The 17,372-nt window shown below is 42.2% G+C and overlaps 3 protein-coding genes across 3 annotated transcripts; 2 read left to right on the plus strand and 1 right to left on the minus strand. All coding sequences in view use genetic code 12, as the record gives it.

The window, feature by feature from the left end:
- Positions 1-4,531: 4,531 nt before the first annotated feature.
- On the plus strand, positions 4,532-11,073 carry BNR1 (Bnr1p). Its single transcript, XM_064917056.1, has one exon. The coding sequence runs from the start codon at positions 4,938-4,940 to the stop codon at positions 11,016-11,018; it is 6,081 nt and encodes a 2,026-aa protein (XP_064775512.1). The 5' UTR covers positions 4,532-4,937; the 3' UTR covers positions 11,019-11,073.
- Positions 11,074-12,920: 1,847 nt separating this feature from the next.
- On the plus strand, positions 12,921-16,284 carry MIS12 (Mis12p). Its single transcript, XM_064920016.1, has one exon. It carries the CDS (start codon positions 13,133-13,135, stop codon positions 16,097-16,099), a length of 2,967 nt encoding a protein of 988 aa, XP_064775513.1. The 5' UTR covers positions 12,921-13,132; the 3' UTR covers positions 16,100-16,284.
- Positions 16,285-17,255, minus strand: RJT20DRAFT_40333 (uncharacterized protein). Its single transcript, XM_064920015.1, has one exon. It carries the CDS (start codon positions 17,148-17,150, stop codon positions 16,470-16,472), a length of 681 nt encoding a protein of 226 aa, XP_064775514.1. The 5' UTR covers positions 17,151-17,255; the 3' UTR covers positions 16,285-16,469.
- Positions 17,256-17,372: the final 117 nt, after the last annotated feature.

Consider the following 17,372-nt stretch of genomic DNA (forward strand, 5'->3'; position numbering starts at 1 on the left):
TGAATGCGTGCTATAGATATGTATATAATTATATAAGTATATATATATATAGCAATGTGGATGAGTTTATTTTTTTTGCTAGTATACAGAAAAATATGAATTTGGTTGCGAAAATGATGCAAAATGAGTCACTCCCAAAATGGTGACTCTGGTATGAAACTGGATGACATAGTAGTGTATGATATGAAATGAATAAGAAATGCCATAGAAATATCGATAGTTATTGACTGTGTGTCTTTGTCTACCGAATCTCCTCTTAAAATGTCCCACTTCTAATGGAATACTCCGCTGTATTGATATCTTGATAATACTTCTTCACCACATCGGCAGCAACGACCTTACTGGGGTGGAAATTCTTGATCTCAAGGTGCTCCTTATTCTTCGCTCTTGAAAGGGCCACATAAACTTGTCCCTTCTCGAAACTCTTCCCCAAGTCAATTCTTAATCGGTCAATAGTCTGACCTTGTGCTTTATGAATTGAAATAGCCCATGAAAGCAAAAGCGGCAACTGCTCTCTAACAAGCTTTTCAGGAATTGGATCGGTGCCAGGCTTGGTGAATTTTTTACCATAATCAATGCTGAACTCATGTTTCTCTACTAAAAAGAGTTCGTCTGAACCGTCTAGTCTAAAGTTGACAACAGGAAGTCTATCTGAAAGAGGTTCATCTCCTGCAAGCGCACAAAGTTTCATAAAGATTGATTTTCTCTCTGAAGGGATCTTTTCGAATCTGAGGGCTTCCTTTTCGTCCCAAGGTTCTTTCACTCCCATACGTGAAGAAAGCAACCGCATCTCATCTAGCATCTGAGGGTCACTGGCATCAGGATACCCATAGAATTCCAATACTTTCTGCCAAAGACGTTGTGTCAAAAAGAACACAATTGTTCCAATTGACCCGTTAACAAGTGAGTCGCTGTAGTTCTTAAGATACATTACTTGGGCGCCCTCTTTTAATACCAACACCTCTTCACAAATAAGGTTTTCTAATTGTTTTCTAAGTTCTGGTGCCACCACATTATCCTTTGATTTAAAAATAATAGGGCTTGATTTCAACTGGTTGAGTCTTGCTGTATTTGCGTTCTTCACCTCAATTCTCGTTGGAAAAAGCTCAGTCGGTTCAATACCGTCCTGGTACTTCACTGGCCTTTCCAAAGCGTAGAACTTTCTGGAGATCTCATGGTCGAGCGCACCATAACGTAAACTATTTAACATTTCAATAAGCTCATTATCACCTTGTTGTCTGAAGACTTTTGTTAACAAGATTGTTTTCTCTATGACTTTATTCCATGATACTGATTGAAAGCAGTATTTAGCCGTTCCTTGCTTTGAAACAGGAGGCAATTGGAAAAAATCACCAGTGCAAACCAATTGAACTCCACCAAATGGCCTATTATTCTTTCTTACTATCTGCGCTACTTCATTAAGCTTATCGAACAATTCACCGTCAATCATGGATATTTCATCGATGACCAATACCTTCAACGCCTGCCACTTTCGTACGTTCATGTAGCTCTTTGTGATTCTATTTGCAATCTCTTTCAGAGTTCCTTGTCCTAAACCAATACCCAAAAATTTATGAAGAGTCTGTCCTTGAATATTACAAGCAGCCATTCCGGTAGACGCAGTAATTCCAACTTTATCCTGATACACTCTTTTAAGGCGAGTCACCAATGCACGGAGCACCACAGATTTACCTGTTCCAGCACTACCAGTATAGAAAACGTTCTTCTTATCTACCATCACCGTATTGATGACCTTATGCTGCTCATCACTCAAAGTTGAGTCTCCGTCATTTTCAACCGGTTCTACTGAGTACCTTTCTAACTTCGGCACTTTTCTCGCCTGACCCATACTGAAACTACCTAGAAGATCCAGAGCAGATCTCTTCAAAGACGCGGTTGATTGTGAATCAGACTGCGATGGCTGACTGGCATACTTTGTCTGTTTTTTAATGGTATTTGAAAGATTTGGGTTCCTAAAGTTCATGACTTCTAATGATGTGTCAAAGGAAGTATCTGAACTGCCTATTTCCTCGAAATCACCCCTCGAACTCGTGAATGCTTTAGAAAGAATAGAATCAGACCGCGTTAAATTCACCTTCTCTGGTGTAGTTAATGAAGGTCCATTGTTTCTATTTGAAGACGTAATATTAGTAGTAGAGGTAGTTTTCCTCGATGAAGCAAAAAAACTGGATATGGCCCGTTGCTTTTGGCCCGAGGACTTGCCTCCGTGCCCTTTCCGAACCATATTCTTCTGTTGGTTTGCTCTTTCTTGGTACTTCATAGTCAGTTGACTTAGTACTTTCCGCTCGCTGACGATTTCAATGTCATCTTCGTTTTTCAGAAACAAGCTCGTGGCTCCCCTGAAACTCATACTTTACCTAGAATCAGCACTACAAGCCTACTGAAAGATAGACATAAAGAATACATTGATAAATTAATTAAATGCTGCTAAATTCTGAATTTGTTTATTGATCATTTGAGATCCGGGGAGATCGTGATCACGTGAAAGAGAATATCCGAGGGGGATGGAGTTGGTAACATCCACGCCGCAGTAGTATATGAGGATTTGATGCCATTTTGTATTGATGGATGCAATTGAATACCGACTTTTGGGTATCCATTGAAAGTGGTAGTTTAATTCGGGTGAAAAATGGTATTTCCAGTTCAAATCTTGTGAAATCTTGGGGAAATGTATCTTTAACATCCGCAGGTCCTTCCCTTTCGTAATTGTTGCTTTAACAGCTCTTCAAGCTGCTCATCCCACTGGAGACTCTGTCACTATACCCATCCAACACGTCTTCCCGCCCTGGTACTTACTCACGCGACTTTTCGCTGATCCGAGGTAAACAAATGTATATGCAGGATATTAATAGTAGCGAAGAGAAAATGCCAGAGAAGTCAGAGGAAGTGGAGTTTGCGGTATTGGTTACGTAAAGCCAGCTAATGAGTTAAAAAGCCAGCCAATGGGTTCAAAGATCCATGGTAAGTCGCCAGATCGAATTATCCAATAACACCATAAGAAACTCATTTCATGTCTTACTCCACCACCTCTGTCCTGACTTGCAATGTCTCCTCACATCATTGCCGCTTATACATTACCCACCGGCTCAATAAACATTAAAAATATCCTCTCATCATGTTTGTACCCCTGCATACACCCCTCTTCCCATGTCTCAACCTGCAAATTCAACTACTTTATATCTTAAACTACCTTCAAATCCCGAGAAACACGACAAACGCGGCGAAAAAACGACATTTCTATGAGCGGCTTTTCCAATTTTTTTTTTAAGGTGGATGTATATTCCTATCAACTACTTATTTGTTATGAAAAAAAAAAAAAACGCGACGCGGCTAATATGGTAGCGCTGTACGCTAAACAATGGACCCTGAAAAAAAATGGGCTGGAGTTAGGGGAACTCATGTCATGACAAGCGAACGATATGGAGACAATAGCGAGGCTATTACCAAAAATAAAGCCGACGATCAGTACCACTAGAACTGTAGTCAAATCAGTACAGCAGAAAAACCGCAATTTTTACCCTCAATTCCACCCAAATTTACCCCCTTACCACCAACTTCTTCAACCAACTTCAATCCCAAAGTCTAAACCCGTATCACGTGACACACAATCACATGCCGGCGTCTAGTATCCCAAAACGGCAAATCAAGACGTTATGACCTGGCAATATAAACGACAATTGTACAAGAAGTAGGTAGATTGTTTGTCTATTGTTCGATTGGTGTATTGCATTCGAGCACGAAACACACCGTTTGCACAGAAAGAGCGAGTTTTACCATTAGTTTAGTATAGTTTTATACCTGTAGTCACGATGAAGAACGACGGTGACGATGATGGTGAAGGAAGGGACGGTAATAGTAGTAATTACAATAAAAGAAACAGTACCTATAGCTACTTCACCAGTTCGCTTCACAGCAGCATCAACAGTAATACCACCAGTAACAACAATAATACTACCCACAGTCATTCCAGCAATGCCACCCATGACGACACGGAAGAAGACCTGAAAACAAACCGAAGAAAGACGTTCATGGGATTCAAGAAGTTGGGCCGAACTTCGTCTATTTTGAATTTCCATGAATTGACCGGTCATGATGACAATAGTCACCAGAATGACAATAGCAACAATAAAGGTGACGAAGAAGGCGAAGCCTTCCAAGCTATACGGTACGATTCCGTGGCACCAGCTACTAATGAACCCATCGTTGTTCAGAAACTTCCAGAGAGAAGCGGCAATCGTAGCAGATCGTCTACCATGGCCTTGGCATCGATACCACCACCAGTTCCAAGTAAGACCGGTGGAAGTAGGATACCTACGGATACAAGTGAGACATCGCTGCATTTCAATGACGGAAGTAGCAGTACTCATGATGTCCATGTCGGTGTTAATAGAGTCGGTCTGGGAGCCAGTGGAAGTAGCTATAATAGATACTACAATCTAAAGGGCATCACCAGCAACAACGCCAGCAGCTCCGAGGTTAATAATAGCAGCAATAGCGGCAACGAAGGTAATGTCTATTACTCCAAAAATCTTACCAATGACCCAGCATATAACAGTAACTACACAAGTACCAGTAATCCGAATTACCACAGTTATGGTGGAACATATGGAATACCGTACTCTTCATACAGCACGTCGATCCACAACGATAATAGTACCACCAATAGCTCTACAAGACGAGACGGAATAGGCTATTCCAATAGTGTAAATAGTGGGTCCTCGCTGTTGATACCGAAATCTCGAACTTCGAGCCTGGGAGAAGGAAAACGACATGAACTTAGGGATAAGGAACTTCAACCACTACCGGCTCCACCAGACGATTTGGTAATACCGCCTAGGGGTGACATACATGATCCGGCTCAATTGGCAGCCGTAGGCCTTAATTTGGTTGGATATGGTCTTTCGACCGACGATTTAATGCCGCCCCCTTCATTCAAGCCTTACTTCTCGAGTAGCCCACACCACAGTCCAAACAACATATACGGCCAAAGTCCTAATAGCGTCTCATCAAGCTCTCTTCCAGAGCACAATCCATATCATAATTCACAGGTAAACCCCAAACCCATCACTAGAGCTGTCACGGGAGGCATAGAGACCGTGAAGGGCTCGTACATCAGCAAAGTTAACCCTACACCAGTCGGTGGATGGTCAAATCATCAAGTTCAATCTTACACGTCTGTAGCATCGAATGTCAATCAAATGCCATCAGCGGAAATCGTAAATCAGCTCTTCGAAAATTTGCTTGCAAGCAGAGTCTTTCCTGAGAAAGCTTTGAAAACTTTAAGGGAATCTCCTACCAAAAGAAAATGGGAATTGCTTTTAAGGGAAAATGAAGGAAATCCTTTATTTGATTTGAAATCGGTGGCCCTAGAAGGGACCAGTAGTGTGCACGAGAAGTCTTCTGTTGATGGAGTTCCAATCTCTCATCATAGTTCCACGAGTAGCTCAAAAGTTGCTAAAGTAGTCTCAGAAAGTGAGAGTCCAAGGACCAGTGACGATTTGGACTTGGAGCGTTCCAAAACGACACGGCAGCATCCTGCTATCAGGGCAATTGCAAAGATGACAGGTGGGGGTTCAAGTAAAAGAAATACGAGTATATTTATCGATGACTCGTTGTCCCTGACTAAGAAATCTTCGTTTGATACAAGTATGTCAAGTGAAGAGATATTGAACTCAAGTCTTCTATCATCCAAGAAGAAGAAGTTGAAGGATGGTTCGCCTGAATGGTACGTGTCGAAGATCATGTCAAATAAGCTAACCTTGAGGGAGTATAAGAAGATGGAGAGGAAGCTACAAGACAATGTTTATGTCTCTAAATATGCCATGACATGGGTTCTGAAGTTTCACGAAGCACAAGGTGAAACAGCTTTGGCTGTCATTCTTTCAAGAATCAACAAGAAGAGTATAAAATCAAACGATGAATTCGACAAGGAATTTTTAATTGTAAAATGCTTGAAGCACATTATGAATGCAGAACGACTTGAAGAGGATGAAGGAGACGACTTCACCTCTGTTAACTCGAACGCAATGTTTACAAAAAACAAGGTACATGTCATAAAATCCATACTATATTCCTTAATATCGCCCCGTTTGGCTACGAGAATATTGGTTACAGAAGTATTGATCTTCCTTTCCATTTACAAGAACAATGTATTTCTTCCTGCAATTCTAGATAACATGGTGAACCTAAAGGATTTGTTAGGAGAAGATGTGAGATTTCAACCATGGTTAAATGCATTGGAATCGTTTTTAGACAAGCTCTTTGCAAGTAAAAGCGAGAGGACATCTGGAGACTTAAATGTGAAAGACTACTGCTTGACCACTTTATTATTGCTCAACACATTTGTGGATGGAACACCATCTTTGAAGAAAAGAATTGCCCTTCGTCGTGAATTTAATGACTCTCGATTGCTTAAAATCTTTGAAAAGTTACGCATGATCCATAATGACCGTATTAACGAGGAGATAGAAAAGTATGAGGCTGCTGCTGAGGAAGATTATAATAACTTTGTAACTTTGGGCAGTGCCGCCAAGGCTTCGGTTTCGACTATGTACAACCTGATGAACCTTCTGGAGTTATTGGAAATTCTCAAAATTCAGTATACGGGCATTAATCTGAGTGAGGAATCCGAGGACTCCAGTGAATCGCATGTTGCAAATATCATAAGAAACATACTTCTCGTGAATGATAGCGAACGTGACGAGAATGAAATACTAAAGATGTTGACTCTCATTGACCAGGTAATGCAACACGTCGTGAAAGCATCCACTTCTTCCGACGCGAATTCAATTCTCAACATATCAATTCAGCGTGTGATGGATCGTTTAGAATCTGATGATACTGCTCGAAGGGCTGTTGGAGAGTCGAAAGAGTTGAACAAAACAATTAAAAGCCTATCTGAACAAAACAGAAAATTGGAAATCGAAGCTAGCTATGGCTTGAACGAAACACTTCTTCGATTGAAGAAGGATAATATGCTTAAGGATGATCGCATAGAGTCCCAAGAGCATCAAATCAATGTTTTAAATCGCCGATTGAAGTCTTTTGAGGACGAGAGATACAAGTACGGGAGAGCTGACAATAGCGTTGAGAGCAGTTATTATAGAGTCTCCACAATTGCAGAACTTGCACAACAAAGAAGCGAGGATATGCTCCAAGAGCTAGAGTCTACCATAATCTCAAGATACAGCCCTACAAAAGATGATGACGATGATGAAGATGAAGGCAAGTTCTATAGTGAAGTTAGCTTTCAAAAGAGTGAACTGGATGTTATTTCCCCAGTGGCAGACTCATACAAATCTCGTGATGATATTATTGATCGTAAATACAGCCAAAGGCTGTACAGATCTGCTGATAGTAGAGCAGAATCTTATAAAGCAGGTGCATACAAACCTTCCGAGCCATACAACCCAGGTCATGTCTATTCTCCGATGACAACATTCATTACGGGCTCATTCCAAAAAGGCGAAGATTCAGCTAACATGTCCACTGTGGGTCAAATAGGTAGTGCATTGTACGCTTCTACAGATGGTACGAGCGGTATTGAAAATAACGAACTTAGATCTCTGCTACTTGGACGAAGATTTAGCGACAGAGCGTCTGGTGGACATCGTGCTACTGCGGACAGTGGTACCTTTTACGAATCTGGAGATACCAAACACAAGACTGACAGTGGATATATAACGGGAGGTTCTACAAGTGATCTTAATGCTTCTACAGGTGGCACATACGGAACTGGTCATAGTGGCCAAACGGCCCAGCCATCAGTAACTCAAGGCTTTTTGGGGGGTAAATCGCCTACTCTTCGTGCTTCTACTCTTGATCCTACTGGTAACCATTATGGGAGAGGCAAAGATACTCACTCTAAGATTTCAGAAGGACAAGAACATATTACCGAAGAAGTATTTGGTGACTCTGCTCTCTCTGGAGATACAGGCTCTGGTTATTATGGCTCAGGTGAAGCATCAAGTTCATTACCATCACGTAAAGTGTCTGGCACTCGATACTCCTCAGGAGTGGGCCATGCGGGATACCAAAATGGTCTGCGTATATCTGGAGGTAGCTTTCCAGACGAAGCATCTGGGCAATTGGATAAACTTGGATACTCTAAATCTACTCGCTCCACCCATTCCGCAAGATCCCAACATTCGCATCATTCCCGGAATGAAGGTTCAACATCTGTTGGTAATTACTCTAAAGAAGTGAGATATGCTAGCTTAAAAGATGAATCAGAATTTCATGGATTTGGAAGACCTCCAACTCCCCCGCTATTGGGTAGGAGAAGAGGTTCTGGCACGTCCAGAGTCTCTGGTGGTTATGAATCATCAAGCTCATTGCCCTCAACAGCTATGGATGACGAGGTTAGAACTTCGTCTCCAAATGAACTGAAGGTGATGCCGTTTAGTCAACATATCGCACTACAACAGCAGAAGCAGAAACGAGATGAAAGTGGCTCCTACTCTGGTTCAGCAGGACAGCTGGTCGTTATGTCTTACAGTCAACACCTTGCAGCCAGAGGCGAATCATCGCCATTACTTCTGTCAGTTTTGCAAGATAGTCAACACACTGCTGTCGCAAGTTCCCCATTTCAGCAGCTGGATGGTCATACCCAAATCAATGTGCCAACTCCAGCTCCACCTCCTTTATCTTCATTCACTCAACCACCAATATCTCAAAGTATAACGTCGTCGAGGTCTTCCTCCATACCACCACCGCCGCCGCCTCCTCCACCTTTGCCTTCATTTATGTCTGCCACCGTAAGTCAGGATTCTGGAGCCGTACCACCACCACCACCCCCTCCTCCTCCTCCTCCTCCTCCACCGCCACCAATGCCTAACTTTATGAAGCTGGAAGAAGGTAAATCAAACTCGCTGTCGCCTCCTCCGCCTCCGCCTCCACCTCCGCCGCCTCCACCTCCTCCTCCTTTGCCTGGTATTTTCACTGGAAATAATTCTGTGAATGCCTCAGCATCAGAGATAAACGTCAGTAAGAATAATATTCTGTCTGGGATCTCGACACCAGGGACGTCTTCTCCGAATAGGGCAACAGCTTTGGATTTGGAAGCTAAGGGGATGGAGTTGATCAAACCAAAAACCAAACTAAAGCAGATGCATTGGGATAAAATCGACAACATTCAGAAGACATTTTGGAACGATATTGAACACAATGAGCTTTCAGGGAAATTGCAGGAAAAGGGTGTTTTGAAAGAAGTTGAAAGAGTCTTTGTGGCCAAAGATACTGCAATGAAATTTAAGAATGCTGCAAACAGAAGTAGGTTGCCTCCGAAATCCAAAAAACTATCTTATTTGAGCAGAGATTTAGCACAACAATTTGGAATCAATCTCCATATGTTTGCTAATATTTCCGTGGAAGATTTTGTATTGAAGGTTTTACATTGCGACAGCGATATACTTCAGAACTACAATGTCCTAGAATTCTTCAGCAGTGATTCCCTTACAGACATGAGTGATACCATGATAAGAAATTTCAGTCCGTATTCCTTAGATCTCTCGCATCCTAACAGAACTCCTACGAAGAATGCGGAAGAATTAGAGAGAGTGGACAGAATATTTTTGGAGTTGTGTTTCAATTTGAGACATTACTGGAAATCCAGATCTCGTGCTCTTTTGCTTATCCAAACATACCAGAAAGACTATCTAGATCTTATTAAGAAATTACAACTTATTGATGAGGCGGATAAGCATTTGAGAAATTCTGACAGTTTGAAAAATGTCCTTGGTATTATCAGATCTGTTGGTAACTTTATGAATGATAGTGCCAAGCAAGCAATGGGTTTCAAGTTGGATACCTTACAACGGTTGAAATTTATGAAAGACGACAAGAATTCTATGACCTTCTTACACTACATCGAAAAAATCATTAGAAATTCTTTCCCGGAATACGGATCTTTCGTAGATGAATTGGGTTGTTTGAATGTAATCCAAAATATCTCAATTGAGCAAGTAGAAACAGAGTGTCTCGAATTTGGAAAGGTCATAACGAATATAAACAGTTCCCTCACAAAAGGTAATTTGAGTGATAGAAGTTTACTTCATCTGGAAGACAAGGTCCTCGAGAAGGTTAGCGCTCCTCTTGAAACAGCAAGGGTAAAGAACAATATCTTACAAGCGCATTTGAATAGGACGTTAACTGAGTTTACGAACTTGATGGAACATTTCGGTGAAAACTCCAAGGATTCTGCAAGCAGAAACAGTTTCTTTAACAAGTTTGTCACTTTTGTGAACGAGTTTAAGAAAGCTCATGTTGAAAATATCCAAAAGGAGGAAGACGAGAGATTGTACGAAGCAAGAAAGAGAATGATCGAGGAGTCTTTGAACAAGAAGAAGGACAAGGAACAACAAAAAGAAGAAGATGAAGAGGTCCTGTCAGGAGCGGAAGATGACGACGATGACGACGACGATGAAGACGATGACGAAGCTGACTCTGATTATTCCGATGACGACGACGATGAAGTTGAATCAGGCAGTAAAAGATCAAGAAAGGAACATAAGGCTGATATTTCAACGTCCAAGAAATCTTCAAGTGGCGAAGGCGGAGCTGATAGAATTGACAGCCTTTTGGAGAGATTGAAAACATCTGCTCTGGTTGGTTCAAGTAATGATTCTCGAGAGCGCAAAAACAGAAATCGTAGAAGCAAGGCTCTCTCGTTCTATTCTACTATGTCCGTTGACGAAATGTTAGAGCGGGTGTCAGAAAATGATGGTAGATTGAATAATGATTTAGAGAAGTCGGTTGAATATGAAAGTGTCAGTTCCTTGAAGAGAAGAATCAACGAAAGAAGAAAGCAGAATGAGCCAGTCAACGCTCCAAATAAGACTGATCAAATTATGCTCCGAGCTCAGGCTATGTTGAAGCATTTAAGAAGTGACAAAAGTACCAATTCGGACGGTTTGGTAACAAGTGAAGATGATCCACTTCTGCCTGTGGGGATATTGGGAGCTAGTGAAGGAAAGGATTTATTAGAACAGGAATCATAAAATAATGAGTAGAAATTACGTATATAATATTTATTTAATTCAATTCGGAAACCGCATTTAATATATATTTGCATATTTAATGTGACATAGTGCTTAGGGGTAACATACAGTATTTGGTTAAGCTTTCTATATATCATACGGAAGGTATACCCCACTGTGAGTATAAGGGTAGTTAGATATATAATAATGGACTTATGTGTACTGCTGACGAGTTAAAAAGACCTCCTCCAAAAGATCTCCACGTAGAATCAAGTATAGACAATCAAACGGAAGTCAGTATTCACCAGAGTAGTTGAATCGAGCGCTCATATCATTATTGTCATCATAATACAATTAGTGTAGCTCTTTTACTTAGTTAAAATGAAATATGATTTCTGCCTGCCCTTTGGGTGCAAAATGCCCCAAGACAGTTTATATGCAACAGAAACAACGAGGAAAGCTTATTTTATTGTTTGAAGTAGGTATGCCAAGTCCGTGTTTTACTATTATAATTATTACTATGATAGTATTATTTGCTACTTCTTATCAAGGAATATCAAGAATCATGGAAGAATGAAATCACCGTCAATACTCCCATTCTCTATATGGTGTTTATCTTAAGGAGAAACATGTATATCTCTAATCGGTAGCGCCTGGACATACACGTACATAAACACCCATACACCCATACATACATCCATACTTCCATATATTATCGCCCCAACTCCATTGGTTTTTAGAGCAACTCTGGTATACAGTTCACAGTAACACCTCCAGCAGATTTACTAGTAACAAAACTTACCCAAATCCCAATATCAATTTCACGTGGTGACCATCACAAGTATCTCCAATGACCCCCGGATCACTTCTGCTTTCCCAAAGTATATCTCTGCCACTTTGCATTACGACTTATCTCTAATTTTGCATCTAACCGTATTCTTCTTCTTCTTCTTCTTCTTCTTCTTCTGCGGTACGGGTCTTCTAATTATACTGCGGTACTGGTCTTTCTGACTCTGCCCCCGCCCACATCCCCAAAATTTAGGCCGCAAGTGACTCCTTCGCAGCGGTGACTCGCACCTCCCCTGTGAGATTTCCTCCTCGATCCCGAGTCAAAAATCCTAATCTACTTCTCGACTCCGCTATCTATCTGTGATTTCTATTTACATGTCCACCTATTGTGGCTACTGATAACCTCTATGATTCCCATTACACCTCTCTCTATCTCCTCTATTTGCCCTCCAATGCCTCCCAAACTCTCCCACGCCTCCCTTGCAGCCCCCCTCGCTCCCCAGCCAATTACAACCCGCCCTCCCGCCAATGACTCATTGGAAAATTTTTGCTAGCGGACCACCAAAATCCCGTTAACTTTGGTGAGCCGGTACTGCATCCTGGCCCCGTCGGGCTTTTTTAACTTCTTTTTTTTTTTTGTTTCTTTTTTGTGCGGTTGCAGCGCTACTAGCGCTATTTGCATTATTTATAAAGGAAGAGGCAGACTCGGATTAATTTTATGGTTGTTATTTGTAGAGTTCTCTTCCAAAAACAGTTATTTTGGAGTAGAAACTGTTGATAATAGTTCTAGATCGTGCCTGGTACCATCTAGAGACGAGATAGTTCGAGAAAACCGAGTTTTTGGGTCTTTTTCGCCGGTGTTTTCCGAGTGTTTTCAGTGATTTTGGAGCAAAACCGTTGAAATCGCAGTGATTCATAGTCATCGCAAAGGTATAACGAGTGAAAAATCGGTATTAACGGGGATTTTTTGCAGTAAAAACCTGAAAAGTGGATTAATTAGGTTGTTAGGATCGTTGTGGTGTATTTTTTTACGGTTTTCCTACGTTTCTACAAAGAGTTCTACTGCCGTTTGAAGCCTCAGCCGTGCTGTATTATAGCAATTAAAGTAGTAGTGATAAACGTTGGTTTACACAAGAAATTCCGGTTATAACACCTATTCAAAGCATTTAAGCAACAAGTAGCGTCATTGCCATTGCTGCCCTACAAGCCAATCATCAAAGTTCGCTGTTTTTTTGGTATTTTTCACCATTAATTTTGTATAGCAACAGACAAATCGTTATAGAATAACTATACATTGAACCATTTCAACCGTTTAAACCGTTTTAAACCGCTTTAACGACCTCAAAATGCTTGCCAGAACAGCGTCTCGCCATCTCGTCAAGTCTACGCTTGTCGCCAGCATCCGTTCATTCTCATCAACCAAACCATCATACAATGCCGTCGTTCTCTCAGGAACAAAGCTTGCCAAGTCAATTCGTACGGAAATCGCTGAAAAGGTTCTTGATTACAACAGAACTCACTTCTCCAACGACATATCGCAAGAGAACCTCAAGTTCCGCCCAAACTTGACGATTATCCAGGTTGGCTCACGTCCAGACTCGTCGGCATACGTGCGTTCTAAGCTTAAGGCTGCTGAATCGTCGAATATCCAGTCGTCTCTCATTAAACTCGATGAGAATATCTCCCAAGAGGCTCTTCTCGAGGAAATCGACCGTTTGAACAAGGATCCTAAGGTGAACGGTCTTTTGATTCAATTGCCGCTTCCAAAGCATATCGACGAGACTCTCGTCACCAACTCCGTGGCCACAGAGAAAGACGTCGATGGTTTTGACCGTTACAACGTCGGTGAACTCTCCAAAAGAGGAGGAAACCCGGTTTTCAAGCCATGTACTCCAAGCGGTATCATTGAGTTGATCAGAACAACTGGAGTTTCTCTCAGAGGTAAGAATGCCGTTGTTATCGGCCGTTCCGATATCGTCGGAACCCCAGTAGCAGCAATGTTGAAGAACGAAGACTGTACTGTCACAGTATGCCATAGACACACCAAAGACCTTGCTGGTGTCGTAAGAACTGCTGATATCGTCGTTGCAGCCGTTGGTATTCCAGAGTACGTCAAGGCCGATTGGGTCAGTCCAGATGCCATTGTCATTGATGTTGGTATCAACTACAAAGCGGATGAGTCTGCTAAAAACGGCCAAAAGCTTGTTGGTGATGTCGACTACAATGCTGTCGCCAAGAAGGCCGGTTTCATCACCCCGGTTCCTGGTGGAGTTGGACCTATGACTGTTGCTATGCTCTGTAGCAACGTCTACGATGCTGCTGTGCTCCAAGCCAAGAGAGCTCACGAACACAAGTTCAAGCCACTTCCTTTACAACTCGAATCGCCTGTTCCAAGTGATATTGCCATTTCAAGAGCCCAAAAGCCTAAGAAGATCACCAAAATCGCCCAAGAACTTGGTCTTTTGGAAAGAGAATTAGAGCCATATGGACATTTCAAGGCCAAGGTTGATCCTAAGTCCGTTGTTGAGCGTTTGGATGAACAAGTCGAAGGTTCTGCTGCCGAGAAGGGTAACTACGTTTTAGTTGCTGGTATTACCCCAACTCCTTTGGGAGAAGGTAAATCTACTACCACCATGGGTTTGACTCAAGCTTTGGGTGCTCATTTGGGATACAACTCCATTGCCAACGTTCGTCAACCTTCCATGGGACCAACATTCGGTGTCAAGGGAGGAGCTGCTGGTGGTGGTTACTCTCAAGTGATTCCTATGGACGAGTTCAACATGCACTTGACTGGTGATATTCATGCCATTTCTGCTGCTCAGAACTTACTCTGTGCTGCTGTGGATACTCGTATGTTCCATGAAGCTACATCTAAAACCATCAAAGGTTTCTACAAGCGTTTGGTGCCAGCTAAGAAAGGAAAGAGAACTTTTACCCGTTCCAATTTGGCCAGATTAGAGAAGTTGGGTATTACCAAGACCAACCCAGATGACTTGACAGATGAGGAAATCGTCAAGTTTGCCCACTTGAACATTGACCCAGAGTCTATTACTATCAAGAGAGTTGTCGACTGTAACGATCGTTTTGTACGTGAAATCACTATTGGTCAAGGTAAGAATGAAGCAAGCAAGTTCCCACCTCGTAAGTCTGGAATGGACATCACCGTCGCTTCCGAATTGATGGCCATTCTTGCTCTTTCCACTTCGTTGAAGAACTTGAGAGAAAGAGTTGGTAAAGTCGTCGTTGGAACCCAGAAGGAAACAGGTGAAGCTATCACTGCTGAAGATATCGGATGTGCTGGTGCCATCACTGCCTTGTTGAAGGATGCTATTAAGCCTAACTTGATGCAAACTCTTGAGGGAACTCCAGTGTTTGTTCATGCTGGTCCATTTGCCAACATTTCCATCGGTGCTTCTTCTGTCATTGCTGACCAATTGGCATTGAAATTGACTTCTCCTTCTAACCCTATCAACAGTGGAACCAAGGGTTTCGTTGTCACAGAAGCTGGTTTCGATTTCACCATGGGTGGAGAGCGTTTCTTCAACATCAAGTGTAGAACTTCTGGCTTCAAGCCAAATACCGTAGTCCTTGTTGCTACTTCCAGAGCTCTTAAGCTTCATGGTGGTGCCACTGATGTGAAACCAGGTCAACCATTACCAAATGAGTATGTTACTGAGAACTTGGACTTCTTGGAGAAGGGTTGTGCCAACTTGGCTAAACAAATCAGCAACATCAAGCAGTACAATGTTCCTGTGGTTGTTGCTATCAACAAATTCGAAACTGACACTGAAGCCGAGATTTCTTTGATTCAAGAACAGGCTCTCAAGGCTGGTGCTGACTTCGCTGTTCCTTCCAACCATTGGGCTGAAGGTGGTGCTGGAGCTCTTGAATTGGCCAAGGCCGTCGTCGAAGCCGTGAAGTTATCTGATGAAACCACTCCACAGAAGTTCTTGTACGATGTCAACGATTCAGTCGAAGACAAGATTTTCGCTGTTGCTTCCAAGATGTACGGAGCTGCTGCCATCGAGCTTTCTCCTTTGGCTAAGCAACAGATTGAGACTTACACCAGACAAGGCTACGACAAATTGCCTATCTGTATCGCCAAGACACAATACTCGTTATCCCACGATCCAGCATTGAAGGGAGTTCCAACCGGATTCACTGTTCCAATCAGAGAGGTCAGATGTTCTGCTGGTGCAGGGTACTTATATGCACTTGCAGCCGAGATCATGACCATTCCAGGTTTGCCAACGCATGCTGGTTTCATGAATGTTGAGGTCGATGACGACGGAGAGATCGAAGGTTTGTTTTAAGGAATCAGGAAATATAGAAATGCAATTCGGGGCTTGAAATCCGATTTTGCACCCAAAAATACTGTACATTATACATCTATTATCCATAAGAGATAAGACCCTTATAGACTATTCGTATGATTTGAATATAATAATACGCCTATTCAATAGATAATCCTGCAATAATAAGAACTATTTTGTATTAGAGAGTCTGAAGTAACTAGGAAATGATAAGAAGAGTAACACGATACAAGATGGAGTATATCAACTTTCCAGTCATGAAAATGTTCAAAAGCGATGTAAAATAGTGATGATGACAAAGCAGAAATTGCTGCTGCTACGTCTTGTCATTCAATTGGCAATAAATAAAGTAAATACCTCAATTGGCTCATCATCTAAAGGTATCGGCATCCGAAATCAGCGATTCTCCGTTGTTAAAGTCGTAACTTCTGTGAACAGTCAACTTATTGTTAAGAACTTCGTAGATTACCTTGGCAACGTCTTCTCTGGTGACATCGCCTGCTTCGTCGTCTGCCTCTAAGATCTTAATCTTGCCTGTACCAGGCTCGTCCGTCAAACGAGAGGGCTTCAAAATAGTATAGTCCAACTCGTCTTTGAATTCGGCTTGAAGAATTCTATCGGCGTAGTGCTTGGCAATGTAATAGTTACGAATTGGCGATTTTTCGAAAAGATCTCTATTGTCGGCGTAGATAGCACTCACTAGGACGTATCTCTTGACATTCAGGATCACAGAGGCCTCGAAAGTCTTGACAGCTCCATCCAAATCAACTTGGAGTAAATTCTTACCTCCCGACCCCGCAGTGAATACCACGGCATCGTGGCCGTGAATTGCGTCTGCAATATCGGAGACATTGGCAGAATCGATGCTGAGGAGTGCTGTAGACACCTTGGGCGAATTGGACGAGATCTCGGCGATTTTGGACGCTTGGTCGCTGTTTCTAACTACTGCCGTGGCCGTATAAGGTGATGTCTTTGCTGACAAAAGACGGATTAAGTTCTGGCCCACTTTTCCGTGGGCTCCAAAAACGATGATGTTTTTAACTAAGGACATACTTGGGTAGTTTTCTTGCGATTCGTGTAGTTTTCTTCTTTTCCAGGAGAGAAATTGCTGGTGGAAAAGACAGTTATAGATCAAACTAGGGATGATTATTCATATAACGAATTGCGCAACTTGTGTTACCAGGACGTTTAAACGAGACGGGTGCAGGACGAAATGTGGGTGAGATCCGAGCAGGGGATGCGCGGCGACGGGTGTGGAATTACGACTGCGACT

The sequence above is a fragment of the Scheffersomyces xylosifermentans genome (assembly GCF_036884685.1).
Source record: "Scheffersomyces xylosifermentans strain CBS 12540 chromosome Unknown RJT20scaffold_3, whole genome shotgun sequence".
NCBI lineage: Eukaryota > Fungi > Ascomycota > Pichiomycetes > Serinales > Debaryomycetaceae > Scheffersomyces > Scheffersomyces xylosifermentans.